General features: G+C 38.5%; 1 protein-coding gene across 1 annotated transcript; it reads left to right on the top strand.

Annotated features, from left to right (window-relative positions):
* Window positions 1-636: 636 nt before the first annotated feature.
* On the top strand, window positions 637-19,174 carry LOC126782087 (uncharacterized). The gene is given in 36 exon segments (XM_050507253.1): window positions 637-1,219; window positions 1,309-1,399; window positions 1,560-3,796; window positions 4,249-4,363; window positions 4,844-5,692; window positions 5,872-6,217; window positions 6,336-6,829; window positions 6,950-7,076; window positions 7,146-7,270; window positions 7,742-8,478; window positions 8,595-8,712; window positions 8,923-9,039; window positions 9,330-9,421; window positions 9,869-10,023; window positions 10,365-10,420; window positions 10,519-10,732; window positions 10,996-11,415; window positions 11,504-11,778; window positions 11,946-12,031; window positions 12,112-12,198; window positions 12,305-12,566; window positions 12,711-13,121; window positions 13,224-13,320; window positions 13,703-14,022; window positions 14,622-14,738; window positions 14,888-15,055; window positions 15,233-15,355; window positions 15,471-15,560; window positions 15,677-15,783; window positions 15,873-16,021; window positions 16,913-16,995; window positions 17,090-17,185; window positions 17,282-17,404; window positions 18,022-18,105; window positions 18,382-18,525; window positions 18,801-19,174. Coding segments are annotated over 36 exon segments (9,738 nt in total). The 5' UTR covers window positions 637-938; the 3' UTR covers window positions 19,143-19,174.
* The last annotated feature ends 7,712 nt before the right edge of the window (window positions 19,175-26,886 follow it).

Raw genomic sequence — 26,886 nt, 5'->3', positions numbered from 1 at the left:
GAAATCCTAACTGTTAGCTTATGCCTTCGTCGCCGATCACTCCTCCGCACGTCTGCACACGTTTGTTCTTCAATTGGGGTCAATGCCACAATCGTAATCAATATTATGGGCAACCGTTTAAATGTTTTAACTATTAGACTTTTTTTATAATTTTCAAATCTTACCCGACTATTTAAATGCATTAAATGTACTTTTTTTTATAAGAAGTCATATATTTTAATGAAATATTTAGAAAAGAATGATTTGGGTAAATGTAATTATGCGTGTAGTAATAAGGGTGTAGATCTCACCCATATATGTGTTCATTTAAGTGGTGAGACCCTGAGACGTGAGAATCAAGAATCGATCATGAATGTACTTAAAATTGTGATTATGAAAGGGAGAGGAGTTTCCTTTCAAATAGCCTCCAATTCAAGATTAACTTTCAATCTTGTGAAAACGTCATTATAATTTGGTTAATCGTTGTTTAACTAGTAGATTTCGAGATTTACCGGCTCTAACAAGAGCCTCCTTTTTACCTCGGGCCCAATTTATTTACCTTATACAAGTTACCTGGCCGAGTACATCCTCGTCTACTCCCCCTTCAAAAGGGACAACACACCACTGCCGCACCACACGGTGAGCTATTCTCTCGCCTCCTCACTTCTATAATTGCGTGATTTATTTATTTACTCCCAACAGAACTTTCCCGGTTTCCGACCCCAAATAACCGAATTCCTCACCTTTCTCCGATCACCATTATCTCGCTTTTCACGAACACTCGATATCCCCCAAGCAAAGTTCAAAACATTAAAATAATATCACCAAGAAACCGAAAAGTCTCTTCTATTTCTTCTTCCTCACTTTCCCGCCGCTCACTCTCATCACCCTCAATCTTATCTCCTCCGATTCTCCAGAACCTTCTCCCAATGCCGGAGCTCCGATTCTGCTAAGCCGGAATGTTTCCGAGCGGCGCAATCCGGCGGAGGCTTGCCGCTGCTCTGCGGCCGTGGCTGCGTGAGGAGCCGGAGCTCGAGCTTAGTCTAGGGATTATCAACTCGCACGCGGTCGCTAGGAAGCTCCGGTTCGACGCGGCGGCACTGAACCGGCTCGGGGATGAGTCGGACCGGTTTTCGTGTGTGGAGGTGAGCGTCGAACAGTGTAGCCTTCGGTTCTCGAATTGGCTCGCTCCTGCGTTTTCCGTTGAGTTTCATGGCGTCCGAGTTGTGCTCTCGACTCGGTGAGTCACTAACTCGCTCACTGTAATTCGATTATCTCTCTGCATTGTTTTGATCGTGAGCTTTATTATTTTCGTTTGAAAATTTAAAGGGAGGTGAAGAAGGAGCGAAGTGGAACAAGTACAGTTGCAGATGATATGAAGAAAAAGAAGAAGACGAAGCTTTCTGAGATTGATCCTCAGGTAAATATTCTGGCTTTTAAGTTTGATTTACCAGGTTTAATTTCCATTTTTTACTGTAGTTAGGTGAAAAATGAATAAGGAAAAGAATTGGTTGCTTACTTTGAGTGGTGAATGTGACATTGAATCGGAGAATTACTGTGGTTTATGGCTGGATTTTCAGGGGAGTGATGTGCATGCTTTTCTAGAAAAGCTTATGGCTACTTTGGAGGCTCCGAAAAGTAACTTCAAAACATCTCTTTTGAATGTGTTGCTGACACACTGTCAGCTTCAAGTGCATGATGTTAGTGTCCAAGTCCAGGTTCCGATGTTAAATGACTCGTTTGTTTGCTCACTGGATATAGAAGATATTAATGTGGATCCTCAGTATGTTGATCATGCGTGTTTTCTTCGAGGTCTTTTTGGTACAGTCTTTGTACCTGTGAAGGAGATCTCGTATGCTATAGTAGGTAGTGGTTGTGAGGTTGGCTTTAAAAGGGACGGTCAGCTCAAGCGCGTCTTGTTGTTGACTGAATTGTGCACTGGCATAAAGTTGAATGATTTTCAGCCCGCGGGCATCAATCTTAGAGTCCCTGAAATGCATTTTTCGTTTTCTCCGGATGATGTTTCTTTGTATTTGGCATTCACTGAAGCATCATCGCAAGAGTCACATTGTGCTAGAGATGGCAGACAACTGTGGAAGCTAGCTGCGAGTAGAATTGGCACTATGACTTTAGCTCCTAGATGGTCGTTGCAAAAGTCAGCTGCTGTTGTTTGTTTCTGGCTACGCTATGTCAATGCTTATGAGTATTTGCTGATGCTATTTGGATATTATGATGACCAGTTACTAAAGAGATCAGCTATTAGAATCTATGAGGACAAGATGCTTCTGAGTTCTGTTAAAAACCAATGGAAGGTGATTTCTGATATTGAGAAAGAGCTGCCAGCCGAAGCTATTGCACAGGCATGGAGAGTAGCCCGTAATAGAGCAGCATCAAATGTTCAGTGTCCCCAGTATAGTTCCCAAAAATCATTTATGACTACAATTTTCAACTTCCTTCTCATATTCCTTCCACTACTAACTTGTACCTGGAGATTTTTGAGCCAGGTGGTCTTTTTTGTTATGCACCCCTTCGTTTTTAGGAAAATATTAGCCAATGATCCAAAGAGTGCAGATCTGGATATTGTTTCTGAAGGTCCATGTACGCAATTTTGCTTCAGTGTGATGCTCAGAAGAGTTCAAATCACTCTTTCTCATAGAAATGAAATTCAACTCTTAGTAAATGAAAGGTTAAAATCACATCTTGGGATCACTTACTCAGATGCACTTTCATTTCGTCTTTCAGTTGATGCACTATTATTAAAATATGCAGAGGACATATGTGAAGAGTCTTTACTTATATCTTGTGGGCAATTGAAGGTCAGATCCTCATCTCTTATGGAAGCTCCTGTTAAAAAAAGCAATTCAAAATTATCTTTTAGTTCTATGGAAGCACATTGGAAGGAGAGCAATGATAATTGGAAGAATATTCTTTGGGGTGAGCCGGCAGAAATATTTCCACTTTTAGAAACTTATGAAACCGATTCTGCTGATAATGAGGAAGGTTCTTGTTTCTCATTTCTGAAAGATATGTGGTTGGATTGGAGAAGTGAGTGCGATAAGTTTGGAAAAAGTGAAATTCAGTACTCGTAAACTCCGTTCCTTCTTTGTGAATATAAAAACTACTTGAGATATCCAGACCTGAAAACATCGGATTCTGGTTTCTGGAAGTTCTTTTTTATCCTGGGAAAGTTGAATCTTGTGTTAGGATATTCATCAGTAGTATCATTGTCTCTGCTATTTAGGCAGATACAACTATGCTGGGCAGACGCGAATGGTCAGTCGTCCGGTGTTCCGCTTTCTCCAAGAACCAGTGAGAATAAATCAGAAATCAGTCTGGTTAGCAAATACAAGTTCTATGCAACAAGTTTAGAAATAGCATTGCTTGAGATGCTTCCAAAGAAACATGTTCAACTAGGAGCATTTATTGCTGGTCCTCATGTCCTCATGTCATTGGGGAAGAATTTCATCAGTGGCAACAAAGAGACAAATCATGTATGTATTCAGGACGATCTTCAGCTTGCAGTTGATGTGCACCAAATTGAAGCTGCTGTTTGGCCAACATCAAAGTTTGATTTTGTTTCATTTGCTGGCCCCTCAGCATATGATGATGTGGAACTAGAGTGCCTCAGGATGGACCAGCCTCTGGTGATTGATATCTCTAAATCTAATAATGGGAAGTATCAAGCTCAGGGTGGGAAGTCTCTTGGTTCCTACATACGAGTCGATGGTTTAGATGTCTGCTTGGTTTCTGCAGCAGGAAAACAACAACGCCAAGTTTTGGTTTCTAAGCCAATGACTTTACAATTGTTATACTCCAGGTAGGACTTTGTTGTGATGCTCCGGATTATATTTTCTCTTGTGGAGTTTTTATCACACTCTCGGGATATTCTCTACAATTTTCAAAAGTGTTTATATGATGCTTGCTTGATTGTTACTTTTATGACCTTTTTTTAATTTTTTTTTCCAGTCATAACACATTTTTTTTAATTGTTTCTGGTACTTTTTTATTTCTAGACTGCATTAAAGATTTTATTCACACCAGGAGCTGAATTTCTTTTCCATCATTATTATTATTATTATTATTATTATTATTATTATTATTTTATACTTCGTGTTAGCAAAGTTAAGTTTCAACCTTTTAATTTCCCTCACCTCTAAAAATAGTAGTGATTAATTTGCCAAAAAAAAAAACACAGAAGTGAATAAATTGTGTCTAACAGAACAATAATTGTATGTCCTGTCCTGACAGTTGGAAATCTTTATTTTGCAGGGAGTATGTTCATTCATTTAGCACAAATGTAATTGCTTTCTCTGCAGCTTTGTTTGGGAAAACTGAAGGATTCACTATCTTATCGTATATGGATGAGTTTGATATTCTCTTTCAGGTGCGTGTTCATTTTGCTGCCTGGCTAAGATCTATTTCTTTTTCTTAGTATTGATTTTATTTTGTTATTGTTCATTATACTAGCATAGATATCATAAATGAAACAGCTGAACTTCTGAAATGTACTAGTACTGAACTTCAATTTTCACCTTTTCTTAATGTATAATGAGGTTATATTTTGATGTTGTGTACTTGGAAGGAGGACACAATATGCTTTTGTTGGGGGTTGACGCATCTAGTATGTGTGAAATTTGATATTCCGTGTTAGTTTTTGTTGTTTAATAGTTCCTATGTACTATTTTCCTTTTTAGAGTAGCCTTGCTCCCTCACCAAATGTCTTCCTTTTATTGGTGTCGTAACTTTGGTTACTAATAATAGTGACACTTTCAAGAGGACCAGAATATCAAAATTCAATTCTAGATTGATTTCATTACATAGTACATACCAATTTCTTATGACTAAAGAAAGATCTTTTTGACAGGTGCTTGCAAATTTATCTTCTGCAGTATCATATTCATTTAGACATTTGGCATCAATCAGTGTGCACAGGCGTGTTTTTGCAAAGCAACAGTGGTTGAATGCTGAATCAGAGAAAGAGGAGATTACAACACGTGAACTTCCATTGAATTATAGCAGTATCCTATTTTCAACTAATGGGACCTTCAAAATCAAGTCGATAGATATAATTGTTCACGGTTCTAGGAAGAGTGATAGTGTGAGGAGCTGCCGAGTAACCTCTGATGCTTCAAGTAGCAAACAGTTTTCGGAGCATGACTTGCCTGATTTTGGAATTTGGATTTCAGTTGATCACACGAGTATTGATATGTCTTGCAAAGATGGAAAATTGATACTTGTTTCTAATATCTCAGAGATCCAGTTGTCAAGTTTTAAATATAACAACGGCAGAGGCAAAGGTACTGATCAGACTGTACTTGGTGATCTGCTATTGCAACCTCTTGACCGCAAATATCAACTATCACTTTCTAGTTGTGTACTCAATTTGTCACTGATCCTGTCTAAGAACTGCCCATCTATTCGCTCTGTTAGCAACACATTAGGTACAAATTCTGTGGGTGCAACAGAGCACCCAGAAACTAATTCGGGGAACTCAGATCTTCAGACCTATAGCTTCATTCAAAAGTCAGAATTGGCTTCAAATATTCAACCACCTGACTCAAACCATTGGTTACTTGTAAATCTTGCACTGGGTAAGATTTATATGGGAAGGTGCTCAGGAAAGAATGTTGTTAATGAGGCACATCAGTTAAATAAGTTGTTGTCATCAGTTTCTGTTGGTGGTGAATTTCAGAGAATTAGTTGCGAAATTCAGGTGATGCAAGTAAAACACAAACTTGTAGATGAAATGATGTCAGCCCATCAGGTTAAATAAATAATGGATTGCTAAGATATACAAATTTTAATGATGTTAGATAGAACCTGTTGTATGCATTCCTTATGCCTGATATTTAAGTCCTTTTCATAGAAGTGACTTGTGATGCTACTTGGCAGGGTGGTTTTCTTTTCCTTGAAACGACAGCTTTGGCTATCTTATTGCTATGTTATTCTTCATATCTTTATTGCTTCTCAAATATTTTGTCCGGCATACAATCATCTGATAAGCACATTGAAGAAGAGACGCGCATCAAAGAATCATCTGATAAGCATGTTGAAGAAGGTAAGCGCATCAAAGAAGCTGATACTGGTGTAAATATGACTAGACCAGATAGTCACTCTGATAAGAACTGTATGCAAGAGATTCCTTGTACATCTCCACAGGTCAATGGGGGCCAGAAGGAAGCTTTTATCTTAGATATTTCTCGCTTTTCTTGTGCTCTTGTGATTCAGGAGGAGCATGGTATGCAACTTTTTTCCACAGCAGTTTCAGATGCACACTCACTATTTTTTAACCTTTTTTTTTTAAATAAAGATGCACACTCACTATATTAATAAGTAAAGAGCTTTTCACTTTGCAGGTGCTGTACAGGAACTCGTGTTTGAGATTGATGCCCATTTGAAAGTTGAGTTGGAAAACATGCGAAGAAAATTTACATTTAAGCTTTCTCGCGTATCAATCCTTTCTCAGGTCCTTGTAGAAAATCTGGGAAACCAAATCCAAAGTTCTCATGTTCCTTTTGCCCCATCAAAAGTTCCTCCATCTCATGTTGCATCAGGAGTGTCTACAGGTTCTCAGCACATGGATGAGATTCATCCTGTTAATAATGCAAGTAGTTCAAGAGGTCCTTGCTCACAAGAAAAACTCTCTGAACATAGTTCTCTGCATGAGGCATTTCAATTAAGTCATCAAAAATATATCCTGACGGGTCAAGAACTAGCCTCTGGTGAGAGCGTATCAAGACAGGAGGACGGAACTGTCTTCATATCAGTTGAGAAGCCTTTAAATGAAGTTTGGGTTGGAGGTGGAACTATTTCACGTTTCGATGTTACAATATCTCTATCTCAAATACAGGTGAACAAGCATATGTTTCTCTGGACACTTTTGAAATTCGAATCAGTGTGTTATGTGCTATTTGATTGTCTCATATTGTCAAAAATGAGTCATTGATTTTGCTTTGCGTTTTTGCATCAGATGCTTTTGTTTATGATTTCATCCTTCTCTGGGGTATTTGCTGAGGAGATTCTCAGTGAACCAGATAGAAGGCACTGGTCGAGTGATGAGAAATTCAAAAATAGTTTAGAGACAATGGTTCCTAATGGTATACGGCTAAACTCGTCTTGTTGCAGAATTGAGTGGATTTGAGCTAACAAATAATATATCTGTACAGGTGCAATAGTGGCAATTCAGGATGTCCATCAACATATGTATTTTACAGTTGAAGGTAAAGACAATAAGTACAGTCTAACGGGTGCAGCTCATTATTCTCTTATGGGAGAAAGTGCTCTTTTCATGGTATGGTACATTGTTACTTGTTACTCCACATCTCCAGATTTTACAATCTAGTTTCCATCTTATTTGAAACCTTTCGGACCAACTCTCTAGAGACTGGCCAAGACAATTTGGTCCAGTGGCATTAGTGTTCCCTTCATGACTGGAAGGGGTAGTGAGTTTAATAATAATAATAATAATAATAATAATAATTATAATTATAATTATTATTATTATTATTATGTTGCAAGGTGAGGCGTTGAGTAAGATGAGAAAAAGTATCAATGAAGATTAACCTTAACTGAAATAAAAAAAATAAAAAATTAACCTTAACAGAAAAAAGAGAGGAATATTCAGAATTCAGATGATAAATAATAATATATAATAATAATGTGATTATGCAATTGACTACTCAGCTTCAGTCTTCTTTTTAGTAACTGCTTCTTCTTCCCCTTTTTGCTCATTGTGTTGCAATCTTTGCTGAAACATGTGTAGATCAAGTATAGCAATCAAAGGGGGTGGACATCATCAGCTTTATGGTTCTCATTGATATCATTGCATGCCAAGAATGCTTCGGGGGAACCATTGCGCTTGAGTTACAGTCGAGGATCTGATTTTGTTGATATCTCTAGTGCAAATGACAATGCAGGGGCACTTTGGACAGCGGTTTCATGTGAGCCTGAAAGTTATGAGGGTGACATTGACTGGGAGCCCTACAATCAATTGGTGAAAAGGACCTTTTACCTTGTGAACAAGAAGAATGACTCTGCTGTTGCTATTGTAGATGGGATTCCAGAATTTGTTAGAAAGCCTGGAAATCCGATGAAGTTGAAGGTGTTCCAAAATATTCCTATAGCTCATGGTATAAAGATAAATAGTTACCCTGGAGACACATCTGTGGCTAGTCTGCGACAAAACCCACCGATTGATGAAGGGATAACTTCTGGGAGTGGAAAGCTTCCTTGCATCGGTGTTACATTTGACACAATTTCCTTGACCATTATCCATGAACTTGTAGATACAAAAGATGTGCCTCTTCTTCGTTTATGCATTGGTGGAACTGGACAGTCAAAACTTGAACTAGAAGATTCAAAAGACATATCTATCCTTGGTGGTCGCAGTGACCGGACCGAACAATCCAAACTTACTATCCAAATTCTCCCTTCTAAATCTAGGGTCATAAGCTCCTTAACAGCAGTGGCATATTACTTTGATGCTCAAAAGAACAAATGGTATATATGCTGTAAAAGTTGTACAGGTTCTATTTTTTCATCATCGTGGCTTTTGACAAATTCAGTCCTTATCTAGCTAGCTTTTGGTACATTTTGACTATTTTGTTTGATTGTAGGAGAGAACTTATACACCCAGTTGAAACATGCCTATTTTATCGTTCAAGCGTCCAAATTCAGAATTCGGAAGCTGTTTCGCATGGAGTACCAGTTCATATCCATTGCAGAACTAAAGAGGTTAAGATTGTGATTGTGATTTTATGAATGATGCTATGCTAGCAATAACCATTTGATTTTCTTGGAAAAAACAGTTATTTGTCATTTAATTAGGACTAAAATGAACTGAAAAGAAAAACCTTTTTTTTTTACTACTCATATGTCTTTTCTTTTTGTTTGGTCCGCTTTATATATCCTTGTCATAACAACTGGAATTTCTTGTTCTTGCAGTTAAATATGTCCCTATCAGAGCTTTCATTGGACATACTTCTCTTTACCATTGGGAAACTAAATTTAGCCGGTCCTTTCTCAGTGAGAAGTACTAAGATTTGGGCCAATTGTTGCAAGGTTTGCTACTCTGTCATATCAAATTGTCTGAGAGCTTAGTCGTTAGGTACTCTTGCCTAGAACACAGACTTTATAAGTTAATGTGACCTTGTTTTAGGGGTTGTAAAACTTATAATTAAAACAGTATGAACAGTATGTACTACCTAGTTATGGAGAATTCTTTCTTTCTTAGTTTTCTCTGTTTCACTGCTTCCGTTCTTGGTGGTTTCATCCTATCTCTTTCTTTGTAATATATTTTACTTATAAACTCCCGGTTCTGGTTTTTATGATAATTTTTTTACAAATGGCAGGTGGAGAACCAGTCAGGATTAAATATTCTTTGTCAGTATGATAAGGAAAGTGTGAAAGTTTCCAGAAGGCAGTCTACGTCCATTATTTTAAGGTAGCTCACCGTTGTACTGAATTAGTATGCCTATATGACAAATAAGAGCTGTATTTTTCAATTTCTGATCATAAAATATTTATACAGGCTCTACATTAATGAAAAAGTTTTCAATCTCTAATAAATTAGATATAAAATGCAAATAGAATTCTCATTGGAGGAAAGGCTTATATCATCTGGCGATGGGCAGCTAGGGAAATAAAGATTAGATAGCAATTTAATTTTCTGATTACTTCTCTATGGCTTCTTTGACTTTAAAGACGTATCTATTAGTGCAGTCTTCTTGACCAGGCACTGAGGACTTGTATTGGGTTTTACATGTGTTATTGGCTGGAATTTTTAAATTAGTTCTTCATGTCCTTTTTGGGTTTTCTTGTACATTTGATAATCACTTTGTGTTGTGCTCGAAAGAAAATGATCAAGCCTTACTGATATATTTACTGTAAGGTGCTCGGATCCAGAAAAGCAACTTCCAGAGATGGCGTCAGTTGTCTCAGTCCGACTTTCTGGTCCTGAATCTTCTTTGATGACATCTCCAATTGAAGTCTCTCGTCTAGAAGCTCAAGCATTTGCTTGGAGAACACAAATACTGTCACTTAAAGGTGTGCTGTGTTTCCACTATACAGCATATTTTCTTTTTTCAGTATTTTGATTTCATGTTCTTTGAGAAACCAGCCTAAACCATTGAGATAAGTGCTTAGTGCTAAAGTAGCAAGATATATGGGAAGAGCCAATACAGCTGAGGATTAATTTATGATCAAACTTACTGGATGAGATGGGCTCAAGTTGGTGACAACCTCGTACTTGAAGAACTTGAATTCTTAAGTGCATTCCAGCTAATTTTTTTTATTCTTGTTTTCTGGTTGTTGATGATGATTTCAGCATTGAATTATTTACTCATGTTTGCATTGACATGTCCACTTTGTGTTTCAATTTCAAACAGATTCACAAACTTATCCTGGACCATCTGTTATAGTTGATGTTTCAAGAAAATCTGAGGTACTTACATCTTTTGTCTCCTCTGAATATTATTACTTCTGTCTCTTTGGTCGTATGGATTGCCCCCATACAGTTTATCATGTTCCTCCTGTTTGTAGGATGGTTTGTCAATTCTTATATCTCCTCTCATAAGAATACACAATGAAACTGGGTTGTCAATAAAGCTACGATTTCGACGATCCCAGCAGAAGGAAGGTGTGTTTGCTTCAGTGGTGCTGAATGCTGGTGATACATATGATGAATCCATGGCCATGTTTGATGCTATTAATTTGCCTGGTGAAGAAAAGAAGGCCCTGAGGTCCTTAAGTCTTGGTATTCATTTGTTTTAATTAAATCAAATTGCCAATATCTATTTTTTTCTTTTTGAAGAATTTCATGCCTCATAATGATTGCTGTTATTACCATGCTTGAATTTTCGGGTTTTTGAATATTCTCATCCTTTTTATTAGCATGCTAACATATTGAAGGCAAGGCAGTGCTGTCTGGCTAATAGATGTAATCTTCTGCTTTCGTTCGTCTTCCTACTTATTTTTGCTATTTTCTGAAACTCTGCATGGTTGGTGAATCATTTGCAGGCAATTTCTTATTCTCTTTTAGACCTGAAATTCCAGATGGCTTAATGAATTCTAAGAAAACAATTTCAGCAGAATGGTCAGATGATCTTAAAGGTGGAAAGGCAGTTTGTCTCTCTGGAATTTTTGATCAATTAAGCTACAAAGTGCGGAAGGCTTTGTTTACTGAATCTGCGAAATCTTCCTTCAGCACTACCCACTGTACTCTTATATCGGAAGGTGCAAATACTGACGACATGCATTTTCTGATTCAGACAACAAGGAGAAATGTTCCTATTGTACAACCTCATAGGTCTGTTAATCTCCATGAAAATAGCAAATCACCAGTTGCGTTACAGGAGCAGAAGGAAATTTATCTCCTTCCTACAGTGTGTGTTTCCAATTTACTGCATACGGATATACATGTCTTTTTAAGTGAATCAGGTAATGAAATGCCAGTATGGAACCTTCTGAGATCACCATCAAATATCTTAGTTTGTAGATTCTAAATTATACTTTTGAATTAGTGCAGATGGTCTTCCTACTACTGTGTCTGACAATGATAAGAATCAATCAACCATATCATGTGGTTCCATGGTTGAATTTTATGCCAACCCTTCCATTATTTTCTTCACTATTACTCTGACTGGTTATGAATCAAGCTGCAAACCAGTGAACAGTAGTGATTGGGTCAAAAAGTTACTGAAGCGGAAAAGTGATGTGCCATATGTGGATATTGATCTGGATTTTGGTGGAAAGTATTCTGCTTCTCTAAGATTGTCTCGAGGGAGCAGAGGCACATTAGAGGTTGTTATGCTATGGCTATTGGCTTTCTACAATATCCTCAATATTCTTTAGTCAATAACAATCAAGCACATGTTGGTCATTTCAGTTTGAAGTTCTACAGATATATCCCTACTTAAGTTGGTTTTATACTGTTAAATGCTTAAGTTTAATCTATGTTGCATCTGCAGGCTGCTATTTTCACATCATACTCCCTGAAAAATGATACAAAATTTGGCCTTTGTTTCTTTGTGCCTAATAAGAGGCCCCTTTCTAGGTAGTCCCTCTTTCTGATATAGTCAGCATTTATTAGCACTTATTTGCACTGCCTGCTTAATAGCCATTTCATGTGTGTAGGGATGAAGCAGAGAACTTTGGGTCCAGCATTCCTTCAGAATTTGGATTATATTTGCCTCCAAAGTCAACCAGATCATGGTTCTTAAAGTAACATACTTTATTGTTAACAAACTTTTGTTTATTGAGTGATTTTAATTGGTATATCCCTATTATCATGCGGCATTATGGACATCTTATGTACCTTCATTGGCAGATCCAGCAAAATGCGTCTCAAGTTGCTGAAAGATAATGCATCTGAGACGCATATCGACTTGGATGCTTTATCAGGACTTGCGGAGATAAGCTTGGAAACAGAGGAAAGATCTGGAATCAGATCTATTACAAAGCTAGGGGTTTCAACAGGACCACCGTTGGGTAAAGTGGTTGTACCATCACAAACAGTAACTATGGTCCCAAGACATGTTGTGATTAACGAATCAGGAGAAAACATCATTGTTCGTCAATGTTATTTGCAGGTTTTTTTGCAACATATCTTGGTGGTTCCTTCTGTTTTTCTTTTGAATTATGTAGCTTCTATTAGCTTGTTTCCTTACCCATTCGTTTTTATACTTTTCTCTCTGCTGTGTTCTGAGTTTCTTCTTTCATGTTTATCCGGACAGGATGACACTGTTGGTATGATCCCTGTAAACAGTAAACAGAGGGTGCCTATGCAGCTGTGGACTGGGATAAACAAAAAGAGAGATGTCAGTTTGTTTGAGCGTGTTATGAAAAAGCACAGAAAAGCTAATGATGATTCACCAATATATCTCCAGTTTCGATTGAATGAATCTAAATTAGGTTGGTCGGGGCCAGTATGCATTGCTTCTCTAGGAAGATTTTTCCTCAAGTTCAAAAGGCAGAAATTGGACCAAGTGACAGCACTAGAAAGCAATGTTACAGAATTCGCGTCTGTTCATCTTGTTGAAGAAGGCTCTACTCTGGGTTTACACTTCCATAAACCTCCAAATGTCAGTCTCCCATACCGAATTGAGAATTGCTTGCCAGATGTGTCAATAACTTACTACCAGAAGGTTCTGCTATTGTTATACATATAATATCTCAACTATTAATGGATACAAGTTGTAAATATTGTGTTAATTTTCCTTTTTCGTTGTTTACTTGAAACCTAACAGGATTCTTCAGAGCCAGAGATTATTGGATCGGAAAGTTGCACTGATTATGTTTGGGATGATTTGACTCTTCCACATAAGTTGATCGTCAGGATCAATGGTACTCACCAAACTCTTGATACTCATTAGAAGCTATTTAAAATTTATCATCAAAGTACTTGTGCTGGTGTTGTTTGACACTTTATGCTATACTCATCATGGATACGATCGAGCTTTTCGCTGAATTTTTCCACATCTTAGTATTAAGGATTTTGTCTTCTCATCCTATGATATGATTGTTTCTGGAAAAATGTATGCGCACATTTGTGCTTAACTTTAGCACCACTTTGATACCCATGTATACCCATGTACAAACCGGTCATGTAAACACAATGTTTTGAGTACCCTTGTAACATGGGTACCATAACTTATGATCTTATTAGCTCCTAAATTTTGTAGGTTGTTAATAATTTGATGGGTAGTGTAATTGTTGTTTCTTGTAGATAGTCTTGTATTACGTGAAATTAACTCGGATAAGGTGAGAGCATGGAAGCCTTTTTACAAAACCAGACAATGGAGCGGATTGACCACTCATTTATCATTGGGAAAAGACTCAGGGGGCAAGAAGGGTGACTCTTGTGAGTTTAATGGCATGGACATGATGAGGGTGGGGTTTGAAGTATATGCAGACGGTTCTACCCGGGTTTTAAGATTTTGTGAAATTTCTGCCAGCCATAAGGGGGATAAATTGTTTCGGTCATGTGAGAAGATTCAACTAAGAGTTAATCAGTTCACAATTCATCTACTTGAACATGAAAAGCAGGCAAGTTCCTCCATTACCTGTGATATTATGCAACCTTTTGCATGGATCCTTTAGCTAGTATCAATCTCAAATATTTGAGTAGATCTCATGCTCAGTGATTCAGAAAGTCTCTTCTCCATTGCTGAGTTGTTTCCCTGTTCAAATTTTGGATCTCATGGTCAGTGATTTGATCCAATTCAAACCAATTAGATCTAATTGTAAAAATTGTTTATGTATATAGTTTTGAAGTTAAGTTGCTGACTTGTCCTTCGAGATGTGGTTCTCTTATTTAACCCAGTAATCAAAGAAATCCTGAAATAGAAACTAAGGAAGATAAATAAAAGAAGAAAAATGGCTTCTGACTGTGTTTTTGTTTTCATGAATTAGCTGCAATATGAACATTTGTTTCCAGCAAGATCATAGTTGGTAAAAAGTTTAGTTCCATATCACTTTATGCTATTCAAGTTTCCTTTCATTACATTCCAGTGTATCTATCTACAGCAATAGCAACCAATCTTGCCTTTCAAATTTTACATCATAATTCTGGGTGTTGGCACCCATACATCTTGATTTAAAGGTTGGTTTAATTATTGGATCTTTCCAATGTTATGATTCTGAAGGATGGAGAAGATATGGAGCTGCCAGATTATGCACCATTCTTAGCTGCAAGAATTGGGAATATTAACTTTGAATCTGTCTTTGCATATGAGCAAAAGTTTAACCAGATCAGTGTACAGGTAGTATTTATATGCATGTTGCCTTTCCGAAAGTCCGTGATTGTTACGTGTCATGTTCTAGTAGTTTCTTTTAGTTGAGGTTTAATACAATGCTTTTCAGCAACTTTTTTTTCCCTAATTCATCTTCATGTCTTCGTGGATTGACACAGTCCTTGAATTTGGAGCACAAGTGGGTGGGTGCTCCTTTTGCAGCAATGCTTCGTAGACATCAATCAGACTTCAATGATTTAAATGATAATGTACTCAAGATTGCCATCGTCTTGCTGTCAACCAGTTCCAATGTTGTACAAGTTAAGTACTCGTCTATCGCTCTGCAGGTAAATCATTACCATAGTTTCAGTCCTTATTCTAATTCTGTTTATTCTTTATTTTCTAGAGATTTTGGATATTCTATCTTTTTATGTTGTGATAAAATATGCCATATAAACATCCTAGTACTACATCCACTACTGCTATGTCCGTAGCAACTCTGAGTTTTACTCGGTGTTCTGCAGCCAATGGATTTAAATTTTGATGAGGAGACATTAATGAAAATTGCCCCATTTTGGAGGACATCTCTTAGTGAGGCGAAGAGTAGCCAGTATTATTTTGATCATTTTGAGATCCATCCGATTAAGGTCAGATGCTATTTATTATATTCCATATCATATTCTGCTTTCCTTATTATGCTTATAGAAAGGTTATGCTTTGTTATAATCTAGAGGAATTGACCTAGATTGTCTGCCCTTGTAGATTATTGCAAACTTTCTTCCTGGCGAGTCATATTCAAGTTATAGCTCAGCCGAGGAGGCTCTAAGGTCCTTGCTGCACAGTGTAGTTAAGGTGTAACAAACAAATTACCGAAACTTTTCCTTTCTGCCACTTGCATGTTTTATCAGTCTTTTCTGGATTATCCTGATGTCCTTCACTTTTTTTTTCCTATATATGTATCTCTTCAGGTCCCTGCGATAAAAAATAAGGTTGTAGAGCTCAATGGTGTTATGGTCACTCATGCTCTTATAACAATGCGTGAATTACTTATCAAATGCGCACAACATTATTCATGGTAAACCTTCAAAAATGTTGTCTTCCTATGTGATTTATGTATTATTAGCATCTTTTGGGTCATTACTGAGCAAATTTTTTACTGTTTAGGTATGCTATGAGGGCTATATATATTGCAAAGGGAAGCCCATTGCTTCCACCAGATTTTGTGTCGATTTTTGATGACTTGGCTTCATCGTCTCTTGATGTGTTCTTTGATCCTTCTCGTGCATTAATGACCCTTCCAGGTTTGACTTTAGGTATGTCATCCACACTGTCAATCTTGATTCTTCTCTTTCTTTTCGTCCTTTTTCCTATCTCGTATGTAAGTGTCATTAAATCTATGATGGTCAATTATGGCAATGCCAATACTATGCTAGTATGCTACAATACTATAACTATGCTGCCATGTCACCAATAGAATGATGGTTGTTTTTAATTTCTCTTTCGTACTACTTTCATGATTGTCAATGGTTGTGGTTGGTATTTACATTAGAGACAACAGATGTTTACAACCAATTATTTAAGAATCTTGGTGCTCTATGATATTAATACATAATTATGTTGCTGTTTCTCTTGTATTTTTTTCTCTGTCCTGTTTGGTTTCAAAATTGAGATTGGTGTAACTGATAAGCACGTGGAATTAAATTTCATCAAATTTCATTTCCTCAATAACAGGGATGAGGAATTTCTTTTGGTTTAATATTTATACACATGCAAATAATGCAAACAAGAAAGTGTACAAATTATTTTCATAAAGAATTCTAACTTTCTTGATCTGTAACTTGACGTGCCGAATCCTTTGCACCTAGAGGGAATGTATTTATATGATATATGTAGGTGTCATCTGCTCAAAAGTTTTGAAGTACCGAGTTTCATTCAGATAATTATTTTCTATGAGGTCTATCTAAGATCAAATTAAGTGCAACTTATACAAATTTTAGTACTACTGTCCAGTTATAAATTGTTATTTGACCGTGTATGTTGGCTCCTGTTGCAATTCAGGTGTCTAGAAAACTTTCACTTCCCCTTCTTAAAAAAAAAAAGCTAATACTTCTGTTTCATATTATTTCTTAGGTTTTTCAAGTAGTTATGTTTCAGTCGGCCGACTTGAATGATCTCTATTTTCTGATTTTTTCTGTTTCGGCCAGGTACCTTCAAATTAATTAGTAAATGTATCGAGGGTAAAGGATTTTTGGGGACGAAACGGTACTTTGGTGACCTAGGAAAATCTGTAAGTGTTATATTCTTACATTATATATGATGAGTGTGAACTCATATACATACCCAAAAGGCCAAAACTATTGAATTGATGGTTGGCTTTGCAGTTGAGGACGGCAGGGTCGAATGTACTGTTTGCTGCAGTCACTGAAATATCAGACTCTGTTTTAAAAGGAGCAGAAGCAAGTGGTTTTGATGGAGTGGTAGGTTTCATCTTAATTACAAGCTCAAGATTCACATGATACGTATTAGATGATCTTAAAATAAGAAATGACTTCTGGAACCATTGTATTTTCTAGGTTACCGGCTTTCACCATGGAGTACTGAAATTGGCTATGGAGCCATCATTATTGGGAACTGCTTTGATGGAAGGTGGCCCAGATAGAAAGATTAAGCTTGACCGCAGTCCTGCTGTTGATGAGGTAAGTTCTGTATCATATCCCTCTCAACTCTTGTATTGAGTTTTGGCTGGCATTTTATTGCGATAGCCTCCTGTTTTATTAATTCCAATAATAATGAAAGCTTTCAGTCTGCCTACTTTAGTATGTTCTGGGGTACAGGTCTTAGGACTTCACATGTGTGGCTAACACCAGAATGGCAGTAATAGCTTGCATTAGTAGCCCAGTTGGTCATTGCCTCATTGGTGCCTTTCAATCTTGTCCACAACCACCATAGCTAAGTACAATAAAAATGAGCATATGGCACTAGGCCAAATTTAAAGAGAGATGACTGGTATAAGTTCTGCTGTTTACTTTATTTCAAACTTTTTTCGTAAACCTCATGTTTAATCAGATTCAATCTGGTGGAGCAGTGAGTATATTGTCTTATTAAATACAGTGTAGAATTGAAGTGAGTAAATTCTTGAACTTGTTTTCTTGTTTGAGTTGTGAGCATTATATCACCAAATTCGAGCAGCATGAGGCCTTCTTGTTAGAACAAACCTAGAGAGGAGCTTTTGCTTCTATGCCACCATCTTAGGATTCTTTCTCTGTTTAATATGTGTAGATTAGTCACCAATTGGTTCTTGGGACTTTTGCAGTTATATATCGAAGGATACTTGCAGGCAATGTTGGACACGATGTTTAGACAAGAATATTTGAGAGTCAGAGTCATCGACAATCTGGTAAGTTTGTTAGACTGGAAGTTATACTTAGATGAGTATAGATCATAAAATTAATTTAATTTAATTTTAATGTATGTGCTTTGGGCTGAAGAGTCAGTTGAAATCTTCATTAATAAGGACGTCCAGTCTCTGAACGGTGAAGTTTGGTTAAAATCCACCACAAGAAAATAATTTTACTGGAAAATCTTTTAAGTTGATTTATTTATATACCACGCCTTCACTGCCGGACAATCTTCTAACCAAGATTCTAATCCTTATGTGTGTTTTTGCGCTAAGGTTTACCTCAAAAACCTGCCCCCGAACAGTTCCCTTATAGAAGAGATTATGGATCGTGTGAAGGGATTTCTTGTGAGCAAGTCACTTCTGAAAGGAGACCCCTCTATTACTTCTCGTCCCTTGGGTCATCTTCGAGGTGAACGTGTAAGTGTCTTCCCATCCTTTTAAATGTTTCATTGCCGTTTTTAATATCAGATATCATTTTGGTACCCCTATACAGAAAACTACTCACTGGAACTAGTGAGTTTGAGATCATGTCCATCTGACAATGTTGAAGTTACCCATGTTGTCTTGTTATTGTTACCCTCAATCATGCCATTCTCATGTATAATCATTGGATAACATATAACCTACTGCATCCCACTACCAACATGAGTTGACCCCTTTATCCATCTGAAGTAATTAAAAATTTACAACAGGAGTGGAGAATCGGCCCAACTGTGCTGACATTAGGTGAGCATCTGTTTGTGAGTTTTGCTATCCGAATGCTGCGGAAGCAGGCCAACAATTGCATCGCCAACATCAAGTGGAAACCAGAGAGTAATAGTGGTACATCGATTGTCCCTGCAAGCTCCTCAGAAGAAGCGGTGAAGGGTAAGTTCATCTGGAAATGGGGAAGTGGAATCGGTAAGTTTGTTATGTCAGCCGTAGTAGCATATATAGATGGCCGTTTATGTCGTTCTATTCCTAATCCTGTAGCTCGCCGCATCGTTAGTGGCTTTCTGTTGACTTTCCTTGATAGCAACAACAGCAATGATTGAACTTTGCCTATAGTTTTCTTTACTTCCATCTCCTTTGCTCGCATGGCTGCCCAAAAGTTAATTGTTTTAAGATCTTTTCCGTACTGAACAAGTTAAGTTGCGTCCCCATAACGGTTGTACTATTGGTTCTTTCTGCTAATTCATTCCGAAGCTAAAAATTACATAATTTATGAATACATTAAGACAAACATGATACGTCAAGTTATTATTATTATTATTATTATTATTATTATTATTATTATTATTATTTATTGAAGCTCGATAGTTAGCTCCATGTCCGATAGTCGGTCAATTTACCTACGGTTGACTATTCCCTACTTGGGTTGTAGTTGCTGATCCACCTGATGAAACTACTGGGGGAGTAGCTGCTGCTGCTCCTTGACCTTGTAGATTTAGAAGTTTTATCTTGATCCATTCAAGAGGAAATGAGCGCATTCCTTCACCAGGGTTAAGCAAATCAACACGACCATGACCGAGATCTCTAAATAATCTCTCTTGAATGTAGTCGACGACACTTTCTTGGGAACTGCATTGAAGTTGCTTAAATGAATCTGTGAATATTCTGAGTCTGAATTCCTCCTCGCTCTCCTGGGGCAGTTTCTCAATTACATCACGGTTGACTTGACCGGAAAGTATAACATGAATGGGGTTCCTCCGGCAATTGGCGCATCCTGCTTTGAACCAAGTAATTGATACATAAAGCAAGAACTCGGCATAAGGAGACTCTCCATCCTTGTTACATGTACTTTGTTGAACACGCTCCCAGTCAGCTCCAGCTCCAGGCCAAGCAATATAATCCCAAACGGCTAGGTGTTTAAAAAAACACCTTGAATCTTCTGAGCCTCAAACTCTCCGCATATTCACTGCAGAATTTCTCCGCTATGAGTTCGGCAGAGTCCCTTATCTTAAGTCCCAGTTTCTCGATCATCTTGTACCTTATATTATGTTCGAGTTTATCGATCATCCCTTTCTGATCCTCGGAGCCTAGCCTGCTGAAGAAATAACCGAGTCAGTACAACGCTTTCTCTTGAGCAATACCATCCTCTAACTCCCTGAGTAAACTAATCCGGGCAGGGATTGAAACTTGTGTTAGAATGAGCTGGAACAGCTAGATAAAGCATAACCATGTTACTCATGGTGTGTTAATAACTAGGATTAATCATTAGAATTAGTGCTAATATTCTCCAAACTCTCATATAAATAGATAGCAAAGCTTTATAACAATTCATCAAATTATCAATACAGATCTTAATCTTCTACTTGGCATCAGAGCCGATCTTTTCTATTTTTTCTTTTTGGGTTTGTGTTCTTACCTTGTAGAGAACCGGCAGTGTTCTTGCAGCAGGAGCTTGGCGCGCGGCGTGTCCAGCAGTCCTCGTCACTCTCTGCCTCCGGCGCCGCTTCGTCCTCAGCCTCCACCTTCAAGCACCACCGCTCCGGCTCCACTGCGCCGCCCGAGCTCTCCATCGTTGCTTGGCAATCCGCGGCGCGTCTAGCAGTCCTCGTCACTCTCTGCCTCCGGCGCCGCTTCATCCTCTGTCTCCGCCTCCAAGCGCCACCTCTCCGGCTCCACTACGCTGCCTGAGCTCTCCATCCTTGCTCAGCAATTTTCCAGATCGAATCGGGCAGAGGCAGAAGCAAGAAGGGTTTGGGAAATTTCGAGGGATTTGGGGAATTTTTCGGAGATCAACCCTAAAATACCACCCGGGTCAATTTCAACCCGACCCGGCCCAGAAACTTTTCGACCCGACTCGGCCCGTCCAGATTCGACCCGACCCGGCCATATCCGACCCGATCCCGCCAATTTTTTGATCTGACCCGTCCAAATTCGATCCGACCCGGCCCGGCCCAAATTGGATAGGTTCATATCAGTTTTTTTGTTTCCGCTGCATTATTACTGATTTGTGTTTTGATTTGATTTACAATGGGTTATGGAGACGAAGAAGAAAGTTCTCAGGTCAATGATGTTCAGAAATTTGAAATATCTGTCAAGAATTCTGACAGTGGTTCTTTTGGGGGAGCCAAACTCAATGAGGCCAATTTCCGTAAATTGAAGAAAATTATGACAGCTCATCTCCGAGGAATGCATAAAATAGGACATGTAACCGGAGTCACTAAGGCTCCCAATGCAGATGCAGTTGTTGCCTACACTAAATGGGACGATGATGATGGCCTTGTAATGTCTGTCTTGTTCAAAGCCATGAATGAAGAGATACTTGACCTGGTGGCAGAATGTGATACCGCGCATGCAATATGAAAGACATTAGAAGTCCTATTTACTAATGACTCTGACTTTATACAGGTTCATGAGTTAATGTGCACAACTTTTGCAATGCACCAGGACGAGCAACCGGTGGTGCAATATTTCACCAAGCTGAAGAATATTTGGGCTGAGATTGATGTGAAACGTCCTTGCATGATCAAGAATCAAGAGGATATTGTTTGGTACCAAAAAGAGAAGGAGCTTGAGCGAGTTCACCATTTCTTGAAAGGTCTTGATGCAAAGCATAACAATGCGAAAGGCGAGCTACTCAGAAAGACCGAACCTCCTAGCCTAATCACAGCTTTCACATTGATCCGTAAGAATGAGTCTCAGCAGGAGAGTCTTCTTAAGACAAGTTGAAGTTTCTAGCCTCACTGTTCAGGCTGCATCTCCAGCATCATCCCTTCAGCAAGTAACTTCAGCTCCACTTCATAAGCGAGGACCACCACCAGGCTTCAAGAATCAGCCCTGCCCTCCTTGCTTTTATTGCCATGATACAAACCATGCTCGTGCAACCTGTTGGAAGTTGTATCCACACCTTAGACCCCAGAGGCCTAATTATCGTCTTAAGGCGAAAGCAGCTATTCAACTAGTCTAGGAACCAGATATCTATGGTGTGGTTGGACAAGATCATCATATCGCAGGAGGAGCAACACCCACAGCATCAATAGCTGGTCGTGGTAAGATTGGTATGGCTTTACATATTTCTCACTTTGTTGGTTTTGATACATGGATTATTGATTCTGGTGTGTCCGATCATATGACTTGTGACAAATCTTATTTTACTATATTATCTCCTCCACCAGTACCATATGTGACTAATGCTAATGGTGATGCCTTCTCCGTATTAGGAAAAGGGTCAGTTCGTATTACTCCCATAATAGAGCTTCACAATGTGCTATATGTACCTGCTTTATCTCATCATCTGATATATGTCCCACAATTAAATATTGAAGCTAAGTGCTCTGTGATATTTTTTCTCATGTATGTGATATTTCAGGATCTTCTCACCGGGGAGTTAATTGGTCGGGGGTATCTAAGGGGTAGGTTGTTTCATCTGGATCAGACGTATGCGGGAAAGAAACCAGGGGCACCGTCCCGGATCACTTTGCTCTCCACTTCTGATAAGCTAAGTGAAGTTTGGTTATGGCATCGTCGCTTGGGGCATCCATCTTTTAGTGTTATGAAAACATCCATGCCTACTTTGTTTCTTGGTGTGGATGAGTCAGTTTTTCGTTGTGAAACATGTGTTTTGGGCAAAAGTCATCGATCTACTTATTCCTCTTGTACTTCTCATAAACATACTCTTCCTTTTGAATTAATTCATTCTGATGTTTGGGGGCCCTCCAAAGAGTCTACTGTGTCAGGAATGCGGTATTATGTGTCATTTATTGATGATTGCACACGTCTTTCGTAGATTATTCTTCTGAAAACCAAAAGAGAGGTTTTTCCGGCTTTTCAAGCCTTCTATACCACTGTCCAAACACAATATAATGCCACAATTAAAATTCTTCGTTCTGATAATGGGGGGAATATGTGAATCGTGTCTTTCATGAATTCTTTAACGCACATGGAATTGTTCATCAAACAACGTGTCCTTACACACCTGAGCATAATGGTGTTTCCGAAAGAAAAAATCGTCATTTACTTGATATGGCTCGGTGTATTCTCTTTAGTGCCCATATGCCTAAATACCTTTGGGGTGATGCTGACCTAACTTTTGCTCACCTCATTAATCGTCTTCCATCCCGTGTCCTTGGAGGCAAAGTTCCATATGAGGTGCTTGCCTCCCATGTTTCCTTACCCTCTTTTTCTAATCTTCTCCCCCCCGGTGTTTTCGGTTGTGTTGTTTTTGTCCATCTTCCAAAACATCAGAGGTCTAACTTGGATGCCCGAGCAATTAAATGTGTGTTTGTTGGATACAGTGGACATCAGAAAAGGGTATAGGTGTTATCATCCACCTACCAGACAGTATTATGTCAATATGGATGTTACTTTCTTTGAGGACATGATCTATTTCACGTCTTCTGATACTGCTCTTCAGGGGGAGAATTCATATTTTGAAGAGCTATATCATGAAGAGGGGGAGACAAGTCAGTCAGGAGATATGGTGCCAGGTTCGATTGAGATTAATGATATATCAGCTACACATGCACCACCAGATGATTCTGGTATAGTCACTCCAGAGATTCAGGTACCAGAAGCTGACAACACAACTGCCCTCATGCCTCGCCAACTGTTGTTTATACCCCTGACCAACGTTTCCCTGGTACAGAAGATCACTCATTTGAGGTTAGTCATTCTATTGGGGCAAATAGTAGTGAAGCTAATAGTAGACAATATGTTTTGCCAAATAGGTCTACTCGGGGTTAGCCAACAAAAAAATATGAACATACCCTTCAGGCTAAAGCTAAGTATCATGTGGCAAACTTTATGTCTACCAAAAGATTGTCTAAGTCATATGAATCATTTGTGAATCAAATTTCTGCTGTATCAATACCTAACAAAGTGCAGGATGCATTGAGAGATCCAAAATGGAGGAAAGCGATGGAAGAAGAGATGGAAGCATTATAGAAGAACAATACTTGGGAGCTTGTGTCTTCACCATATGGCAAGACGGCAGTGGGATGTCGTTGGGTGTTTACAGTGAAGCATAATCCAGATGGGTCGGTGAGCCGGTATAAAACACGCCTAGTAGCAAAAGAGTTCACCCAGACATATGACATAGACTATGATGAGACATTTGCACCTGTTGCAAAGATGAACACTATTCGGGTATTGCTCTCTTTTGCTGCTACCTTAAACTGGCCACTTAGACAGTTTGATGTTAAAAATGCATTCCTTCATGGAGAACTTACAGAGGAAGTGATATGGATATTCCTCCTGGATATGTGGTAGCTTCTCCAGATAACTTTATGCAGATTGAGAAATTCTTTGTATGGTCTTAAACAGTCTCCTCGTGCTTGGTTTGGAAGATTTTCACAATTCATGAGGAAAATTGGCTACAGACAGAGTAATTCAGACCATACATTATTTCTCAAACACCAACAAGGGAAGGTAACAACCTTAATTATATATGTTGACGATATGGTAGTTACTGGTAATGATACTATTGAGATGGATAGATTACAGAAGCAGCTAGCCACATAGTTTGAGATGAAGGACTTAGGTACACTCAAGTACTTCTTGGGCATTGAGGTAGCCCGGAGAAGTGATGGAATTTATCTGTGTCAGAGGAAGTACATTCTTGATTAGCTAACGGAGACAGATATGTTAGATTGCACTCCAATTAATACTCCTATTGAGCAGAACCATCGGTTAGCAGAGTACCCAGATCAAGTGCCCACTGAAAAAACTCGTTATCAGAGGCTAGTTGGACGCCTGATTTATTTGTCACATACCAAGCCAGATGTCGCGTATGCAGAAAGTCTAGTGAGTTAGTTCATGCATAATCCGAGCGTGGATCACATGGATGCTGTTGTGAGGATTTTGAGGTACTTAAAGTCAGCTCCAGGGAGAGGAGTAATGTTTTTTAATCACAACAATATCCTTGAGATTTGTGGTTTCACAGATGCAGACTGGGCTGGAAATATTACGGATCAAATGTCGACATCAGGGTACTTTACCTTTGTTAGAGGTAATCTTGTTACGTGGAGGAGTAAGAAACAAAATGTGGTAGCTCGATCTAGTGCTGAAGCAGAATACAGAGGTATGGCTCAAGGAGTGTGCGAGTTATTGTGGCTTAGAAATTTACTACAAGATTTGGGTGTTAAGCCTAAGTGTGCTATACAGTTGTACTGTGACAACAAAGCAGCTATTGATATTTCACAGAATCCTGTACAGCATGATCGTACAAAACATGTAGAGGTTGATCGTCACTTTATAAAGGAGAAGCTAAACGTCAAGATCATTTGTTTTCCGTTTGTTCCTACAGAATAGCAACTTGCGGATATACTCACAAAAAGAGTGTCTAAAAAGGTCTTTTATGACTCACTTAGCAAGTTGGGCATGGTTGATATGTATGCGACAACTTGAGGGGGAGTGTTAGAATGAGCTGGAACAGCTAGATAAAGCATAACCATGTTACTCATGGTGTGTTAACAACTAGGATTAATCATTAGGATTAGTGCTAATATTTTTCAAACTCTCCTATAAATAGATAGCAAAGCTTTTAACAATTCATCAAATTTATCAATACATATCTTAATCTTCTACTACTTGGTTATATAGCTCTCTGAATTTGCGCATTCTGATAGCTACCTCTGAAAGGCCTCGTCTTTCTTGTTTCTTCAATGTTAACACCTTTGCCGAGTCAAGAAAACCTCTTATCCATCGTCCTCCAACTGGATTAGACATCTCCTTAATCTTGCGTTTTGATACTTTACCGAGTGTAGGCCGAACCCAAGAGTTGAGATATCAGAAAGTAATTCAGCAGCACCGTCATAGTCATACTCCAGTGGTTCAACCAGCATTCTGCTTCTCACATATTGTCTCCACTTTTTTAGTTTCTTTTTAGCATTTTCAAGGAATTTCTCTTGGACACGAAAGTCGACTACTCTCGTGCATAACTGTGTGAATCTTCTGAGTTTGAAGTCATCTTCCGATTCGTTCTGCAGTCGTTTCTCCATCACAACACCTGTAAGTCCCTCTGAGAGTTGTTCAATCCCCATTGTCCCTGGAACCATATAACTGAGAAACCTAAGAAAAATTCGGACAAACACGCTTCCCCATCCGAATTGTTTACATTGTCATCGGACGTTTTCTCCTGTTCATGATCTTCACTTTTCCAGGCAACAATAAGATTCTGAGCAGCCTGAGGACGATCTCCATACACCTGCCTAAATCTTCCGAGTCTAAAATACCTCTCAATTTCCTCGGGGCCCTGGAGAAAATAAATTTAGGTGGAGCTAAATTTCAGATAAAAGTAGTATGCTTGTTTCTAATATCCAATTCCTGTAATGGTTTTCCGACTCGGCAAGTTTATAGGGTTTATATGTTAGTGAAGAACTCACCAATCTGGTTAAGTATCCGGATAATTTAACATGAGTCATCTGTTCAATCAATCACTTGTTGCTGATGCTCAGCGTCTAATTGCCTGAATGCAAGTAATAGCCTTTCACTCTTGAGTGTCTGCAAAACTTTGGATATAAACTTCACCTGATCAGAGTAGTTTAGTTTCTTGAATAGCTCTGTAAATTCACTTCCCTCATGGCGGCGGATTTCTTCTAATTTAACTTGTGTAATGCAACGAAAAGTTCTCCGAATCTAGAAGACTTCTACCCCCAATGACTTGTAGGTTCAATATGTCAGTTGGGGAAATTTCTTTGCAGATTTGATTTTAAATTGTAATAAACTTTGTGCAAGTTTTCCTACAGAATATGTCTTGCGCAGGACGTTACCCCGATCTTATGTTTCATTCTGCAATCGTAGACAGATTCGAACTTTCGAAGTACGAATGGGCTCCCATTTAAACGGGTTCTA

The sequence above is a fragment of the Argentina anserina genome, chromosome 1 (genome assembly GCF_933775445.1).
Source record: "Argentina anserina chromosome 1, drPotAnse1.1, whole genome shotgun sequence".
Classification (NCBI taxonomy): Eukaryota; Viridiplantae; Streptophyta; class Magnoliopsida; order Rosales; family Rosaceae; genus Argentina; species Argentina anserina.
Note: the sequence above shows the minus strand (reverse complement) of the source record. Positions and strands in the feature narration are given on the sequence as shown.